The sequence below is a fragment of the Bombyx mori genome, chromosome 2, assembly GCF_030269925.1.
Source record: "Bombyx mori chromosome 2, ASM3026992v2".
Classification (NCBI taxonomy): domain Eukaryota; kingdom Metazoa; phylum Arthropoda; class Insecta; order Lepidoptera; family Bombycidae; genus Bombyx; species Bombyx mori.
In genome coordinates, this window is record NC_085108.1 from 7,749,277 (window position 1) to 7,766,397 (window position 17,121).

Sequence of the window (17,121 nt, forward strand, 5' to 3'; positions counted from 1 at the left end):
AATTCTGTAGACCGAATGACAAATAGTCGACATCGCCCAAAACACGTATTACGGCTCCTAATGTCATTACCACAAGCACCGGTCACCGTCCTCGTCGAGCGAGCTGCTACCCCTGTCCAACCTAAAATAAAATTTCTCGTTACCGTGAATATTTCAATTTCAATCGGTTCTTCCTTGTATGAGGAATTTTTAAGAATTGTGTTCTATGATAATAAGGCACTTAGTAAATATTACTATTTACTTTAATGTCAGTGTGTTCTATGTTCTAAAAAATAAACTAAATTAACAAGGGATAATAAACATGATGAAAAAAAGAGCTGTGCTTACTTTTTACAGTTACTTTCATAGCGCGATCATAAGGATAGAATAGAAGTTTTAGATTTATTTAACCATAAAATCCTTCATAATCATATCAATGATTTTTATGATATGTTCAGTCAAACAGATCAATTACTTTCAGTACTTATCATTTATATTTCAGTTTATGTGCTAATATTAAAAAATAGTGTAATATTAATTAAACACTGAAGTTTTTTTTTTTTTTAATGGCAATCTGCAACACTGAAGTAAATTCGCTAGCGACGAAGGGCTCGACGAGCGAATTAACCCACAGACACAGCCCACTGAGTTTCTCGCCGGATCTTCTCAGTGGGTCGCGTTTCCGACCCGGTGGTAGATTCTGCGAAGCACTGCTCTTGCTAGGGCCAGTGTTAGCAACACTCCGGCTTGAGCCCCGTGACCTCACCTACACGTTAGGGCGCAGCTGAAATAGCCTCTCAAAGCTCAAGGCTATCAGCATAGGTCGGAAAAAAAGGCAGCCGTTGTACTGTTAAAAGTGAGACCTTAGCACTCATGTCTCAAGGTGGGTGGCGGCATATACGTTGTAGATATCTATGGCTCCGGTAACCACTTAACACCAGGTGGGCCGTAAGCTCGTCGACTCATTAAAGCTATAAAAAAATAGTAATAGGGATTAGGTAGAGCGTAAAAAGTAGTTTTTTCCGTGTACGTGGGAGAAGATACCATCGATGGATCAGTCTTGAAGTCATAAGCCACCGATGCATAAAGGTTGAAACAGGAACAAGCTGGCTAGATACAGCATTGTGGGAAAATCCACGACTTGACGAAGACTGCGTGAGCTTCATAGATACGAATTTCGTTAACCACAAAAATGCATGGGTAGTTTCTTTCACCATACACGTAGTAGTCCGCACCCGAGTCGTCTTAGGATACCAGCTGGTACCACGTTATTTCAAACCCGATTTACGGTGAACAAAGCCACGAGCAATAACTAGTTACAGAAAATATTAATGGCCGCATTATTCGCAGTTCACTTGCCTCCCCGAATCCTGATCACGCAGGAGCCAGTCACCGTCGACGCCCTAGACACGTCCTTACGGATCCATTAGATCCAATAACCTTTGCATTAGACGCCTTCAGCTCTAACACTAGGAGCAGGCTTAGGGACCCCGGTAACCGTACTCGTCGAACTCGACAAAGAGTTCGCCGTGCAACCTAACCCATGAATCAGCCCGCTGAGTTTCTCGCCGGATCTTCTCAGCGGGTCACGATTCCGATCCGGTAGTAGATTCATTCGCGAAGCAGCTACTCTTGAGCTGTTAGATCTCCTTCGGAGGCGCTCGGGTAGCTGTTAGCAAATCCCACCCCTCCTGGCTGAGCCTTTGCTCGTCCACCTGTCCTGGTGAAACTGGAAAGGCCTCCGGGACACCAGTAATCCTTCAAGCATAAAAAAAAAGTGTTAACTTGCTACATCGCAAGGTCAAGTTTCAAACAATACCGCCATACAACTCTTAAAGCACTTGTTGTTAATTATTTATCCATTGTGATATGTACCTACTGTTTGTTAACACTGAATACTAAATTATATATTGTCAAACAACAATAACATTTTTTTTTTCCAATTTTTTATGTTCACGTGTTAGTAGTTTAGGTTGTTTCGTGTGTTTCTTTGGAATAAAGCGTCGAATAATCTTTCGAGAAGTTTAATAGTTATTGTTAACATTAAGACAAACACAGTAAAATTACACTACAAGCGCACGTGCACACATAAGTCGCAACCCGGTACTCAATAAATAATAGTTTAAAAAAACAAAAAAAAAACGCGCTTTATATAAAATTCTACTAAAAAATAGAAAATATTTTTTTATAAATTTAAATTGAAAATAGTGTAAAGAAATATATTTTTTATTGTAAAAAAAAAGCGTGAGGTGCTTTTTAAGATATTATTGAAATAATAATCCTTCTACTCATATCTGTCAGAAAAATATTTATAAAACTAATAATACCACTACACGTGAAGCGTTTAAGACGAAGGTTCGAGAACTGTTTCTCAGAGAGTTAGCAGAGTCATCTAATTGATTATTTTTGTTTATATACGTTTTACATGTATATATTTATGTATATGTATTTATTTAAGTACTATGTATGTACTATATATTATGTATGTTATATATACACATATGTTTAAGTAGTATCACCTTCACACTACACCTACCAAGCTTCATTTCTGCACTCCCCTAAGGTAGACTGTTAGAGAATGCCTATGGCATTAAGGCCGCCTTTATACTTTCTAGTATAAGAAGTTATAAATAAAAAAAATAAAAATAAAAATACCATGCACCCCACGTTCTTTTACAATATTTTTTTTACACTAATTTTAAATTTAAATGTATTAAAATTTATTTTCTATTTTTTAGTTGAATTTCAATTTTTTAATTTTTTTTCTTATTATTGAATTGTCATCGGCCCTCGATAAATCTACAAAGTTTGAATGAAATCTGGCCGTTTAAAGCGGGTCAAAATGGCGTCTAAAGGAGTCAGTTACAAACATACATACGAGTGAAGCTTATATAAAGCATGTAACAAAAGAACAAAAATGGAGAACGCGCCGGGCGTCCGATTATTCGCCAAAGTGCAGTGGTGGCTTGCAATGGCGGCGCGGTCGCGGACCAATCACAGCCGGTTGAGGCGCGTTGCGAGGAAGGCACTGATGAGAATAAAGGGCGCGTTCTGAAGAGTCCCGGCGCGTTATACCAACCTATTCGCTGGTAGCCTAAGGGCTATTTCAGCTATGAACGGACGGGTAGGTGAGCTCACCGGCTCAACCTGAGAGAATTTGCTAACATTAGCCCTAGCAAGAGCAGTGCTTCTCAGAATCTACCACCGGATCGCGACCCACTGAGAGGATCCGGCGAGAAACTCATTGGGCTGTGTCTATGGGTTGGTTCGATCGTCGAACTCTTCGTCGTAGTTGACGAGGACGGTGAACGGTGCTTGAGAGACCAGAATGAATCCGGGGGATCCGACAAGACATGTTTCGGGCGATGACGGCATTGGGTTGCCCCGTCGCGATCGGATAAGACTCCGGGCTCTGTCATATTACCACCAAAGTACAAATTACTAATGAAATAAAATACGAGAAAGCTGTGGTAGGACCTCTTGTGAGTCCTCACCCCACCTATATCTGCCGTGATGCAGTAATGCGTTGCGGTTTGAATGGTGGGGAAGTCGTTGTAACTATACTGAGACCTTAGAACTTATATCTCAAGGTGGGTGGCGCATTTACGTTGTAGAATGTCTATGGGCTCCAGTATCCACTTAGCACCAGATGGGCTGTCAGCTCGTCTACCCATCTAAGCAATAAAAAATAAACATATTCTCCGACAGGCACATATCATGTCTTCTTCTTTAGATGCCGACCCTGGGCGATCCCTTAGCCCTTAGGAGCAGTGTGGTCCAATCTACTTTTTTTGTTTTGTTTATCCTACCTAAGCTGATAGCCCTGAGAGGCTATATCAGCGGAACCTTAACTACTTAGTAGGTGAGCTCACGGGGCTCAAACCTGACGACGCCGCGACGTAGCTATCACGAACCCTAACAAGAGCCGTGCTTCGCAGAATCTACCACCGGATCGGAAACGCGACTCACTGAAAATATCCGGCGAGAAACTCAGTGGGCTGTGTCTGAGGGTTAATTTACTCGTCGAGCCCTTCGTCGCAATCGACGGGTTCGACGAGAACGATGACCAGTGCTTGAGGTACCAAATAGCACCGTTAGTGGATCGGGAGGATCCGAAATGACGTGTTTGGGGCGACTGCTTTCCATTCTGTCCGCAGGATCGGGAATGTAGTTACCGGCGGCCACGATGAGAGGGTTCTCATGTCGTGCCGCTTTATCGAAGTGGCGCATCGACGCCAACTGCAGATACTTACTGATGGACTTTAATTCCATGTCGTCATTGAGGTCGACGTTCCTTACGAACCACGAATCCAATCTACATTAACCACTTGACGAAAGAGGCGCTCGAATAATAGTATTTTTCTATTTTTATAGTAGGTACAATTATTTTCTTGTACTACAAAAATACTTCTCTATCATATTCCTAATTGCATAAATTTTAGCTTATCAAAAAACTAAATTATAAATTAAACTGTTTCTCGTTTCTAATCATCTTTTGAATATGTATTGTTTGTTTAAATGCTACATTTAATTCTAAAAATTGATAACGTTTTAGAATAAAAGCGCTTTTTGTCATTCATTCGATTAATAACAGAATTGTAAGAACCCCTCAACACATCATGAAATTCATAGTGGTAAGTTTTCTATTACAATTATATTAAGTATAAAATCTATATAGGTATATATAAATGAATTGCTGTTCGTTAGTCTCGCTAAAACTCGAGAACGGCTGGACCGATTTGGCTAATTTTGGTCTTGAATTATTTGTGGAAGTCCAGAGAAGGTTTAAAAGGTAGATAAATATGAAAATGCACGGAATTAAATAAAAATAACAATTTTGTTTTTCCTTTGATGTGTCCCCCGTCGGACGGATTCCTTTTGTTTGTTTTAAGTTTATTTTGTACAATAGTTTAGGTCTTTTATTTATCGATTGAGGCACTACGAAGTCTGCCGGGTCAGCTAGTAATTTTAACTTCATAGTCATAAAAACTTAGAAATGTTTGTAGAATTTATTAAAAGAAAGAAAGATCCAGAATTATGTTAAATACTTGTCTAATTGTCCAAGGTACAAACCCTAATAAGGTACCAATATTTTACAGCTATTAGATATCTCGCTTGTGTTCAAAGCGACTAGCACGATGGAGCAACAATATCGGGTACTCGATACCTCGATTTTTATTTCATTTTATTTATTTATTTATTAGGCAAACAATGCACATTACAAGATAAAAAAGACAGATAATAAAGAACAACAATTCAAAAATATCTTACTTGTAACTTAGGCCATGTGCGCAGGACTAATCTATATATTAATACGTGAAGCAAAAACTTTGTATCCCTTTTTACGAAAATTGCGCGGTCGGAGGAGTATGAAATTTTCCACACATAGAGAAAATATAGAGAAGTGCACAATGCTAATATTTTTTTAAAATAATGCATGAAAGATACATTAAATCAATAAAGAAAACATTACACACACTACATACCATGTACAGGGTGGCCCATAAGTCCTTTGATAGGAAAAAAAATTTATTAAAATATAACTAATTACATTATGAATTAAATTTTTATTTACATAAAAAGCTTAAAAAACTGGAATTATTTTTTGAAAATAACATCTCCCTAAATGTAATCCGTTGCGATCACGGCACTCTTGCAAACGACGTCTAAAATTGTCGATGACTGCGCGGCACGTCACTGCTGAAATGCTTGTCATTTCTCTGCGGATGTTTTCTTTTAGGGCCTCAATTGACCGCGGGTTTGTGTCGTATACTTTAGCCTTAAGGTAGCCCCACAAAAAAAAATCCATCGGGGTCAGATCTGGACTACGTGGAGGCCAGGAAATGTCTCCTCTCTTAGAGATAACTTTGCCAGGAAAAAGTTGACGGATAACGGGCATAGCAGTGTTAGAGGTGTGAGAAGTGGCCCCATCCTGTTGAAACCTCGTCCTGGCATTAAAGCCTGAAAAGTTTTGCAATTCTGGTATGAAAAACTCTTCGATCATAGCCACATATCGCTCCGACGTAACAGTAACTGCGCGCCCTCTGCCATCCTCAAAGAAGTAAGGCCCTAGGATACCATGGGCTGACATAGCGGCCCAAACAGTCACTTTCGGACTATGTAAGGGCTTCTGATGCTTAAGTTTTGGATTGATGGGGCTCCAATAGCGGCAATTTTGTTTACTAACATGCCCGTTAAGATGGAAATGAGCCTCGTCAGAGAACATTATGTTATTGAAGGAAGTAAACCGATTCAACATTTCATTCGCATAATTTTGTCTTTGAATACCGTCAGTTTCCTTTAATTCTTGAACCAACTGAATTTTGTAAGGGTGCATATGTAAATCTTTCTTCAAAATCCGTTGTAACGATGTCCTGGATACGTTTAATGCTCTGGCGCGCTTACGAGTTGACTGTGTCGGATTTTCGCGAATAGACTGTGTCACTGTGTCTATGTTTTGTTCCGTACGTGACGTCCTTGGGCGACCCAACCGCGGTTTATCTAACGTCGAACCGGTCTCCTCGAACTTAGCAACCCAGTTCTTAATCGTTTGAAGAGTTGGAGTGTCGTCAAAGTTGTGTAAACCTTTGTGTTCTCGAAATTTACGCCGCGCAACGGTTGCCGAATTGTCGTTTTTATAAAACTCGCGCACACAAAACGCACGGTCCGCTCCGGTAAAACGCTCCATCGCGACTAAATTCCCAGAAACCGAAGTTACTCCCCCGCTTCCCCTGCACCGCTCACGCGCGCCCTGTTCGTTTTATTCAAATTTTACTTTTCAAAGGACTTATGGGCCAACCTGTATTTGACGCACACACGCATGCATACTATTTATTGTCAAACTTTTGTTCTTGACGTCTGTTGTCAAATTAAGAATAGATTAAATATTGTTTGTCTTTGTTAATATTTTTTATAGTGTAGTCTTGGCGAAATTTGTGATTATAGAAGTATAAAATACAATCATAATAGTGTACAAACTTACAATTCCAATTAATTATAGTCGAATTTCGACTACTGCGGGACCTCTAGTTAAGATAAATGTGCTAAATACACAATGTTCCTTACAACTATAGAATAAAATAATATGATAACGCACTAAGGCAATTATAATGTCAGTATAGTAATTTGTTTATTTGCTACGCGGTCACGTTGTCACTATATAAGTAGGTACTCAACGTAATTAGATGCGCGTTGTCAGGGGTAGAGAAATACTTATAGAGTTCGATGGAGCAAAAAAGAAATTCCCTTAGTATTTTGTCGACAGTAACGCTAGCAAATGTACATTAAAATGTATCTAAATACAGTCAGACTTCTGTTGCAGAATGCTGGTGCGTATTCTTTACCGATACTATTTACGACGCCCCAGAGAAGATATCTGCTGTTGCTACTCTAGCCCGCTAACAAGATCTTATTAACATTATAATTTGGGAATAGTGGATTAGAAGTGGGTAATACTGGTGGTAGGACCTCTTGTGAGTCCCCACGGGTAGGTACCACCGCCCCGCCTATTGCTGCCGTAAAGCAGTAATCGGGTTAAAGGGTGGGGTAGCCGTTGTACTGTAAAACACCTTAGAACTCTTGTCTCTAGGTGGGTGGCGGCATTTACGTTGTAGATGTCTATGGACTCCGGTAACCACTTAACGCCAGGCGGGCCGTGAACACTTCTACCCACCTAAGCAATAAACAAAAGAAGTTTGGGAAACTATTTAAAATGCTCTAGAACGATTAATTCAAGCGCCAATCTCTTTCAGCTTCTCCTTTGCTTCGTCGCGTACCTAGCTGTGGTTCAGACGGAGCCGCTGCCCATCGTCAGCAGCATAGCCACCGCGGGCGGAGCCGGCGAGGATGTTGCTGCATCCGCCCTGTCTCAACACCAGGGTGGTAGAACTTACGCAAGCGGCCGCTCGCACGTGTCAAGGGGAGTGGCTTCAGCATCAGCCGCCAGTGGCTAGATTATGAAAATTTTGAATGTAGAAGTGATAATAAAATGAATTGACATATACCAAACTTTACTGGTGTACTTAAGATCATAGCTTCACCCAATACCTTTTGATGTCACGTACAAATAATTCAATTTCCGATATCTCTCCTGCATTGATTGAAAAAATGATTCCTTTCCTGCCAAGAACTATTCAGTTCTAAGATAAACTCTGATATTCCTGACGCGTCCACTTCGATAAAGCGGCACTACACGAGAACCCTCTCATCGTGGCCGCTGGTAACTACATTCCCGATCCTGCGGACAGAATGGAAAGCAGTCGACGTCGCCCAAAACGCGTCATTTCGGATCCTCCCGATCCACTAACGGTGCTTTTAGGTACCTCAAGCACCGGTCATCGTACTCGTCGAACCTGTCGCTTGCGACGAATGGCTCGACGAGTAGGTAAATTAACCCTCAGACACAGCCCACTGAGTTTCTCGCCGGATCTACTCAGTGGGTCGTGTTTCCGATCCGGTGGTAGATTCTGCGAAGCACGGCTCTTGCTAGGGTTCGTGTTAGCATCACTCCGGTTTGAGCCCTGTGAGCTCACCTACTAGTTAAGGTTACTCTGAAATAGCCTCTCAAGGCTATCAGCTTAAGTAGGGGAAAAAACTGATGCGTGTATTATTATGTACCTTCAAATGTGCTTTCGTATTTAGCGTTAGTCAACGCGCACAGTTCTATTCCTAGCATCATTACAAGTGACGTCATTTGTAGTTAAGTGAAATTTAAGTAAGCCGTAAATACATATTAAGCAGATATTTACTGTAGCCATGGATAGAACGACCTCGCGGCTTCTGTAGATACCGAGGCACAGAGACATCATTCAACATGACTACCAGCCTCAAGCCTTGAGGCTTGAGGTCGGCATCACAATTATACTGTACAGCCAGTCGTCGCTCTATAGGACGGAAACGAATTCATTGAGTAGCAATATTTATGGCTTATCGTGTATGAGCTCCGATAACCATTTAAAATCATATATGTACGAGTAAGTCCGTCCCCCATCTAAGCAATAAATAAATACCTGCTCCACGCTGTATCATGGCACAAGCAAGTCGCTGTTACCTACTTTTTTTTTCCCTGCCTAAGTTGATATCCTTAAGAGGCTATGTCAGCGTAACCTGAACTAGTAGGTGAGCTCACGAGGCTCAAACCAGTGTTGCTAACACTGACCCTAGCAAGAGCAGTGCTTCGCAGAATCTACCACCGGATTGGAAACCCGACCCACTGAGAGGATCCGGCGAGAAACAGGGGGCTGTGTCTATAAGCCCTAAGGTACCTAAAAGCACCGTTAATGGATCGGGAGGATCCGTAACAACACGTACCTACTCATGCGAGCTTACAGTTCGCCTGCCATAAATACCAATTGGCGATCGTAGTACGCTTTTATGATACTTGGGCCCTTGGGGGAATTCCCTAATTGCCTTGCCACACCCAGGGGACGATTTGGTGGGGGGCAGATCAGACACAGGGGGACCGGTTACAAAAAATGCAATAAAACATCACACTACGGCAAGTTACTTTTATTAAATTAACTATTATAACAAATATTACTATAATTAATTGATTCATTCCATGAGGTTCATTTGGGTGATAAAACGTCCACAGGGCAAATGACCAACAGTATGTAAGGTATCTCTATACCGTCACCTTTGTAAGGTATCTGACGTCTGAGAGGCAACAAGAGGACCGGAGGACCGTTTCTCTGAACTAAGCTCAACCCGCGTTTTCTCTTGACACACAAATAGCCCTTAGTTTAGCAAATTCAACTACACAAATTTTTATTTGGACCTCTATCCCTGATATCTATACACATTTCTACATATACATATCGTTGATCACTTACCACAAAATGAGCAACACGCTCACCGGTAAAACGCCGACATTAACATACGATCTAACAATCAGTTCATTTTTTTTTTATTTTTATTTAATTAATATCTAATTATTACAAATCGATTTATGTACTCACGCCAATTAGTTTATACTGTGGCCTAACAGCTTGTGAATATAAAAATACCCACAAAACGTTACTAAAACATTGATCAACTTTTTAAATTGAATATAGAAAAGGTTTTTGCACAGTTTGTCTTGAAAGAAGCATCTAGAGTTTAATCACATTTTAATAATTTAGTAGTTAATTCATGCTCATAAGGATTAAGGAGGGTAGACGTAAGGAGAACCAGTTCAGTGTATTAAAAAGTTTCCGCTGAAAAGGACCAATTAAGATGGCGCCACTGTAGCAAGTGGAAGGATTTTAAATACAGCACCATATACTATTTTTTTTATTGCTTAGATGGGTGGACGAGCTCACAGCCAACCTGGTGTTGAGTGGTTACTGGAGCCCATCTACGACGTAAATGCGCCACCCACCTTGAGATATAAGTTCAGTATAGTTACAACGGCTGCTTCGTCCTTCAAACCGTAACGCATTACTGCTTCACGGCAGAAATAGGCAGGGCGGTGGTACCTACCCGTGCGGACTCAGAAGAGGTCCTACCATCAGTAAACTAGCACACTTCACTTTGTTTATAGCTGCTATATTCATATAATTTCCACTTCCTACACTAGCGCTATTTCGGTGAGTCTTCCAATAATAACTTGCTTTTACACGTGGATACTATTACAACTTGTCCCCTATACAAGATGGCACTCCTTACCTCTACCCTCCATAATGAAGATTATCTATACATATAAAAATGAATTGCTGTTCGTTAGTCTCGCTAAAACTCGAGAACGGCTGAACCGATTTGGCTAGTGCATCAATCGATAAATAAAAGATCTAAACTTTTGTATAAAATAAACTTAAAACAAACAAAAGGAATCCGTCCGACGGGGGACACATCAAAGGAAAAACAAAATTGTTATGTTTATTTAATTCCGAGCATTTTCATATTTATCTACCTTTTAAACCTTCTCTGGACTTCCACGTTTATTCAAGACCAAAATTAGCCAAATCGGTCCAGCCGTTCTCGAGTTTTAGCGAGACTAACGAACAGCAATTCATTTTTATATATACATATATAAATAGTTTATTCAGTATAGCGCATATACAACTTGAGTTTCACAGGGGTCTCGTAAAAAAATATAAATTATTAGCAGAGTTCTTCAAAGCGTTCGAAGTAACAACACCGCTCTGTTTACGAAAACCAATACCGCTCCCTCACTCTGCTGCAGCCAATTTTTAACCTTTAGATTCCTGATCGAGTTCGCCATCCTTGGCGGCCGTGTGTCACTGGCTGTTTGCCAGCTCGTCCATTCTGCATCTGAAGAGTAAGGACCATGTTTCTATTGCTTCAACATCCGGTGGTATTTGGTAACAAAAAGTACGAAGTGGTAACAAAGAGTCCGCAGTAGTAACAATAAGTACGCAGTGGTAACAAAGAGTACGCAGTTTTTTTTTATTGCTTAGATGGGTGGACGAGCTCACAGCCCACCTGGTGTTAAGTGGTTATGGGAGCCCATAGACATCTACAACGTAAACGCGCCACCCACCTTGAGATATAAGTTCTAAGGTCTCAGTATAGTTACAACGGCTGTCCCGCCCTTCAAACCGAAAAGCATTACCTACTGCTTCACGGCAGAAATAGGCAGGGTGGTGGTGCCAACTCGTGCGGACACACAAGACTTACCACCAGTAATTACACAGATTATAATTTTTGCGGGTTTGTCTTTTATTACACGGTGCTATTCCTTCACCGTGTAAGTCAATCGCGAATATTTGTTGAGTACGTATTTCATTAGAAAAATCGGTACCCGCCTGCGGGATTCGAACACCGGTGCATCGCTACATACGAATGCACCGGACGTCTTATCCTTTAGGCCACGACGTATTCAAGTTTACGACGACTATCCCTCCCCTTCAAACTGGAAGTGTCGCGCTTTGCAGAGAGAAGCATGGCGGGCAGGGCCACCAGTGTGCGTTTACATTAAAAGCGTTAAAACTTGGTGTTCTATAATTTATCATACACCGTCATTTTTACCACTCACCCTTGTAGGCAGACGAGCATACGGCCCACCTGATGGTGAGTGGTCACCGTCGCGCATGGACTTCAGCAATGCCAGGGGCAGAGCCAAGCCGCTGCCTACCGCTTAATACTCAAACTTATTCGATCAAAGCTTTTTCTGCCTTGAGATTATCTATTATCCACTGATGAAGCCAACCACTTAAGCATTTCTGTAAGCTTGAAAGTAACTAGTAATGTCCATGACATTGACAGCGACAGTGCAACTGACAGCCCCCCGGCGGTCACCCCCTCACTCACCTGACGGCCATCTCGGCTACTTCGAGACTCGGATAATCCAGTTCTTTAACCAGGCACAGCACGGCTGACAGTAAATTGGAATTCTGAAACAAGAAAAAAAAATACCGGCTGAAAATAAAAATTTGGTGGCAACCCTAAATACATAATTTACGCTTTACATTGCGCGCTTCGATGTATTGAAACACATTTTGATTTTGTCGCACACTCTGAACTTGTTCTCGGCCCACCTGATGTTAAGTGTTTATTGAACCGCACAGACATGATAGCGTGAACGCCGCCACGGATGCTATAATATACACACCTTGAGATATAAGTTCTAAGGTCTCAGTATAGTTACAACGGCTACCCCGCCCTTCAATCCGAAAAGCATTACTGCTGACTTTTGGCGGGAACGCGAGGAGTGAAGTTGTGTGATTTATTTTGTCTATTTCGTGTTTCTTCAGGTTTAAATGTGTTTCGGCGCGCACTGTGCGGTACCGTGGGTTTCGTGAAGTCGGAGTGGTGGGGCTCGATGGGGTTTAGTCGGTAGTCGTTCTGCGGGGCAAGTGCTTCGCGCGCCTTTTTCAAGGCGTAGTCTCCTGTGAGAAATTGGGGGAGGTGAAGGACCTCGGCCCTTCTCTTCTCCTCTTCTTCCTCAAAGGAGGCGCCGGAGTCCGACATAACCCGGTCCGTTACCCCCCTCGACCGGGTATCCGTAAATGGATTCCCCACCGTTAAAAAAAAAAAAAAGGTTTAAATGTGTAATAATGGTGGTTTATTAACTGTTTAATATCTGTGACAATGCATAAATGCGGGAAAATGAAACAAAGCCGCTAGACGTAACTTCTCGCGATCCTCCAAAAAATCCACTGAAATAATCTCAGTAAATGACCACTGTAAAATAATAAGATTATATTTCATACCATATCATCTCATCTCATTTCATTTAATTTCATCCCAGTTGATTAATGTCTCAAATTAATCATCTTCATTTCCTTCCATTCCTTTTATTATTTTTCATAAAAATAAGAATATAAATTTTAATAAGACATGACTTAAAGGTCTTAATTACCAGGTCATAAAATCACTTAAAAAAAGCATTACTGGTTCACGGTAGAAATAGGCAGGGTGGTGGTACCTACTCCTGTGGACTCACAAGTCGTCCTACCACCAGTAAATATTTGCCTGTGGGTCAATATATCCCAAACTGATTACCCTGGTGACCGGTCTCCTGGTGAACCCCCTGTGCTCCGCCATCACGGCCGACGGGTACTCTCGCTCGCGCGCGCTGCACCTGTCCTGCTCCCACACCTCAGACCGGGGCTGCGGCATCTGCTGGTACGACTCCGACCTGAACACACAGTGCACGTCAGGGGGCGCGGGGGCAGGGGAGGGAGGGGGGGATGCACGCCTGTCCCGCGGCACTCACCTGTCCGGTTTCTCGTAGTACGGCTCGTGGTAGTGGTGCGGGGGGGAGACCACGCCCCCCGCCGGCCCCGCACCCCCCGCGCCCTGTCTGCACTCGCCGTTAGACGAATACGAATACTCCTAGGGAAGAAAGCAACGTGAAAAATTATAATTTGCGTAATTAATGGTGGTAGGACCGCTGATGAGTCCGCGCGGTTAGGTACCACCACTCTGCCTATTACTGCCGTGAAGCAGTAATGCGTTTCGGTCTCAAGGGCGGAGCAGCCATTGTAACTATACTGAGACCTTAGAACTTATATCTAAAGATGGGTGGCGCATTTACGTTGTAGATGTCCATGGGCTCCAGTAACCATTTAACACCAGGTGGGCTGTGAGCTCGTCCACCCATCTAAGCAATAAAAAAAAGACATTTCATTCAGGGGCTATTACAACCACGCTATGGCTGGTAAGTGAATTCACAGGCTAAGCCTGAGGGAATTTGTTAAAATTAGTCCTAGCAATAGCCGTGCTTCGCAGAATCTACCACCAGATCGGAAACGCGACCCACTGAGAAGATCCGGCGAGAAACTCATTGGGCTTATATATATTAATACCTTGACAGACTGTGCCGAGAAGGAGTGCCGCAGTGTGCCGCTGTCCGGGGACCGCGGACCACTCCGGTGCTGCAAGCATCCACACATACACGTTACGTAACTAACTGTATCCGACGTGCAAAACAAAACGAAGGTAGTCGGACAACTACGAGACACGCGTCGGGTCATTGACCCCGGAGCCGACTGGAAGCAACTGACCACGCATTGTCCTCTAAAGAGGGTAGTTTCATTTTAGTTTCATTCCCTGCGTGTCGGGATACAATTTCAAAGGATCCAAAACATAATAATCATACTAATAATAAAGTATTTAGACTTGGCCCACGAGACTACCGGCACTACCGCCATGTGGTATGCGGCTTAATCCGACAAAAATATAAGGGGGGTATTATTAAATCGATGACCCTAAGTAGGAGCCGGTGTCGCTACGGTGCAACTTACTTCATAGTGAGATCTCGTCATGGCGGGGTGCTCGTATCGCTCGTCAGAATCAGGCGACACTCTGGCGACTGTCGTGCGACGCGTCGGCGACATCGGGCACTAAGCGACAGAATGCAATAGCTTGATTTAGATTTACAATCCCTGATTAAGGGGACATGAGAGCTGTAGATAGTGCAAATACCAAATACTGATGGTAGGACGTGTTGGGAGTCCGCACGGGTAGGTATCAACACCCTGCCTATTTATGCCGTGAAGCAGTAATGCGTTTCGGTTTGATGGGTGAGGCAGCCGTTGTAACTGACACCATAGAACTCATATCTCAAGGTGGGTGGCGGCATTTACGTTGTAGATGTCTATGGGCTAGGGTAACCTAAGCAATAAAAAAAAGTTCTGGTCCTATTCGGAACTGCAATTAATTGTTATATAGGCAGGACAATGATGATGATGATGAGTAGACCTTAGTGGTTAGATGTCGCTAGTGTTATTGTAGCTGTGGAGTCGATACCCATGGTTAGGGATGCGATATTAAAACATAAAATATCGATGTTTTAAAATCGATATTGCATTATATAAAACATCGTGACATCGATGTCACGGACACATATCGGAGTTCTGCCGGCTGGTTCAACTCTATATCAACGGCGCAATAGCTTGAAAGGTTCTGCGCTTTCCAAGTTATTATTTTTTACAGTAAATTAACAAAAAGTATTGGAACTTGTAACGTGTACCTATGCCCTGATATCTTCAATTTATTTTTCATTTTGTTGAATTATGAAAACGTTTTGATTTTATAGTTGTCTTATTAATTGATCAATGTTTGCAAAAAACATCGATGTTGGCTGACTTTACTGGTGGTAGGACCTCTTGTGAGTCCGCGCGGGTAGGTACCACCGCCCCGCCTATTTCTGCCGTGAAGCAGTAATGCGTTTCGGTTTGAAGGGCGGGGCAGCCGTTTTAACTATACTGAGACCTTAGAACTTATATCTCAAGGTGGGTGACGCATTTACGTTGTAGATGTCCATGGGCTCCAGTAACCACTTAACACCTGTGAGCTCATTCACCCATCTAAGCAATAAAAAGAAAGAATTGTGTGGTTTTATGAAACCACGGTAAAAGTGAAACTTTTTTTCACATTATAGACATTTAACTCTGACAAACAACATTTACATTAAACACTGACAAAAGCAAACAAAATAGCGTGGAGCACTGGCACTAATGAGTTATAGTCTATACACTACACGGTCAGCTGCTGCGAACTGTAGGCGCCGCCATATTGGCCTTGGCTGCGCTGACGAGCGCCTTTCACTTTATCCCTACTTCACGGCCGACCGTCACGCGACATGCGACACACAGACGAAAAAGTTTGAGACGATGTAATAAAAGTTTCACTTTCACAAAATCGTGCTTAATAAACATTGAGAATCGATGTTCTGCTATCGATGTGATTATCGATGCCATTATCGATGTTTTTCCAAGATCGACCATCCCTACCTGGGGTGCGTCCAGGCGCTGCGCCTCGAGCTGGTCCGCGCCCTCAGAGCTGTCGCTGCCGGCGGTCTGCGCGCACCGCACACACGTGTTAGCACATCACTCGTTAGAAGGTTTAGTTGCAGTCACAGAGACACGTGCGAAGAGGGGGGAAGGTTACTCGAATCAGTCGACACGAGGTCAGATCTAGTTTTTATGGATTCGCGGGTGACTCACACAACTTCTAAACTGTGCAGTGCAATTTTAAACGCAATATTGAAATAAATTGTAGTTTAAAAAACTAACAATATACGCCTTTATAGAAAATCCAACTAAAAACTAGAAAATAAATTTAAATTTTCTATAAAAGCGTATTTTAAACTATTATTTATTTTTTAGGAGAATTTCAATTTTTTCAACTTTTTTTTTCATTTTTTTTTTAATACTGAATTGCCATCGGTTCTCAATAAATATAGGTACCAAATTTCGAGTCATTCCGACGTTTTGAAGGGGGTCAAAATCATGTTCAAAGATTCCGTTACATACTAACATACTTACGTCTGAAGCTAATGAAAGCGTATTAAAAAAAGTCCATTTAAATTCTTTCTAAATTCTTCAATATTTAGAAAAAAAATCTTTAAAATTTTCTATTTTAAATTACGGATATCTGACCTTATGTCTCTGAGTTACAGATTAGCTTACATAGTGTTAGAGGTAAGGCGCATATTGTAAGTCATCGGTCGTCCGGTGCAGTGGAATGTCAGAAATTTCATTAAATTTAATCGTTCGTCCGTTTATATTGACGTTACAAAAGACTCACACAGTTAACTTTAACCCTTTAAGCGCTAACCGTCGATAGGTCGACTCTCTATTAATTCGTATAAAGTGCGAAGCGTCGGAATACCGACTATTGCGCAGTTTGATTATAGATACTAGTAACATTATTAATAAGTTATTAACATTTATACATATAAATAACCATTTTCAA

The 17,121-nt window shown here is 41.9% G+C and overlaps 1 protein-coding gene and 1 long non-coding RNA gene across 3 annotated transcripts in view; one reads left to right on the plus strand and one right to left on the minus strand.

The window, feature by feature from the left end:
• Positions 1 to 2,219: 2,219 nt before the first annotated feature.
• On the plus strand, positions 2,220 to 7,986 carry LOC134200610 (uncharacterized). The gene is made up of 2 exons (XR_009975597.1): positions 2,220 to 4,613; positions 7,731 to 7,986. It is a non-coding gene; the product is annotated as an uncharacterized LOC134200610 (long non-coding RNA).
• Positions 7,987 to 9,471: 1,485 nt separating this feature from the next.
• Positions 9,472 to 17,121, minus strand: part of LOC101736762 (uncharacterized protein F09G8.5) — a 49,513-nt gene continuing 41,863 nt past the window's right edge. Inside the window, exons 7-13 of one of the 2 annotated variants that reach the window (XM_012690882.4) lie at positions 16,158 to 16,223; positions 14,667 to 14,765; positions 14,229 to 14,297; positions 13,637 to 13,755; positions 13,423 to 13,558; positions 12,229 to 12,311; positions 9,472 to 11,229 (exon numbers count right to left, since the gene is read on the minus strand). In XM_012690882.4, the coding sequence (XP_012546336.2) occupies positions 11,196 to 11,229; positions 12,229 to 12,311; positions 13,423 to 13,558; positions 13,637 to 13,755; positions 14,229 to 14,297; positions 14,667 to 14,765; positions 16,158 to 16,223 (606 nt within the window). In that variant the 3' untranslated portion in view covers positions 9,472 to 11,195. The remainder of the gene's footprint in view (positions 11,230 to 12,228; positions 12,312 to 13,422; positions 13,559 to 13,636; positions 13,756 to 14,228; positions 14,298 to 14,666; positions 14,766 to 16,157; positions 16,224 to 17,121) is intronic. The other variant, XM_038015546.2, reaches the window with a different exon arrangement.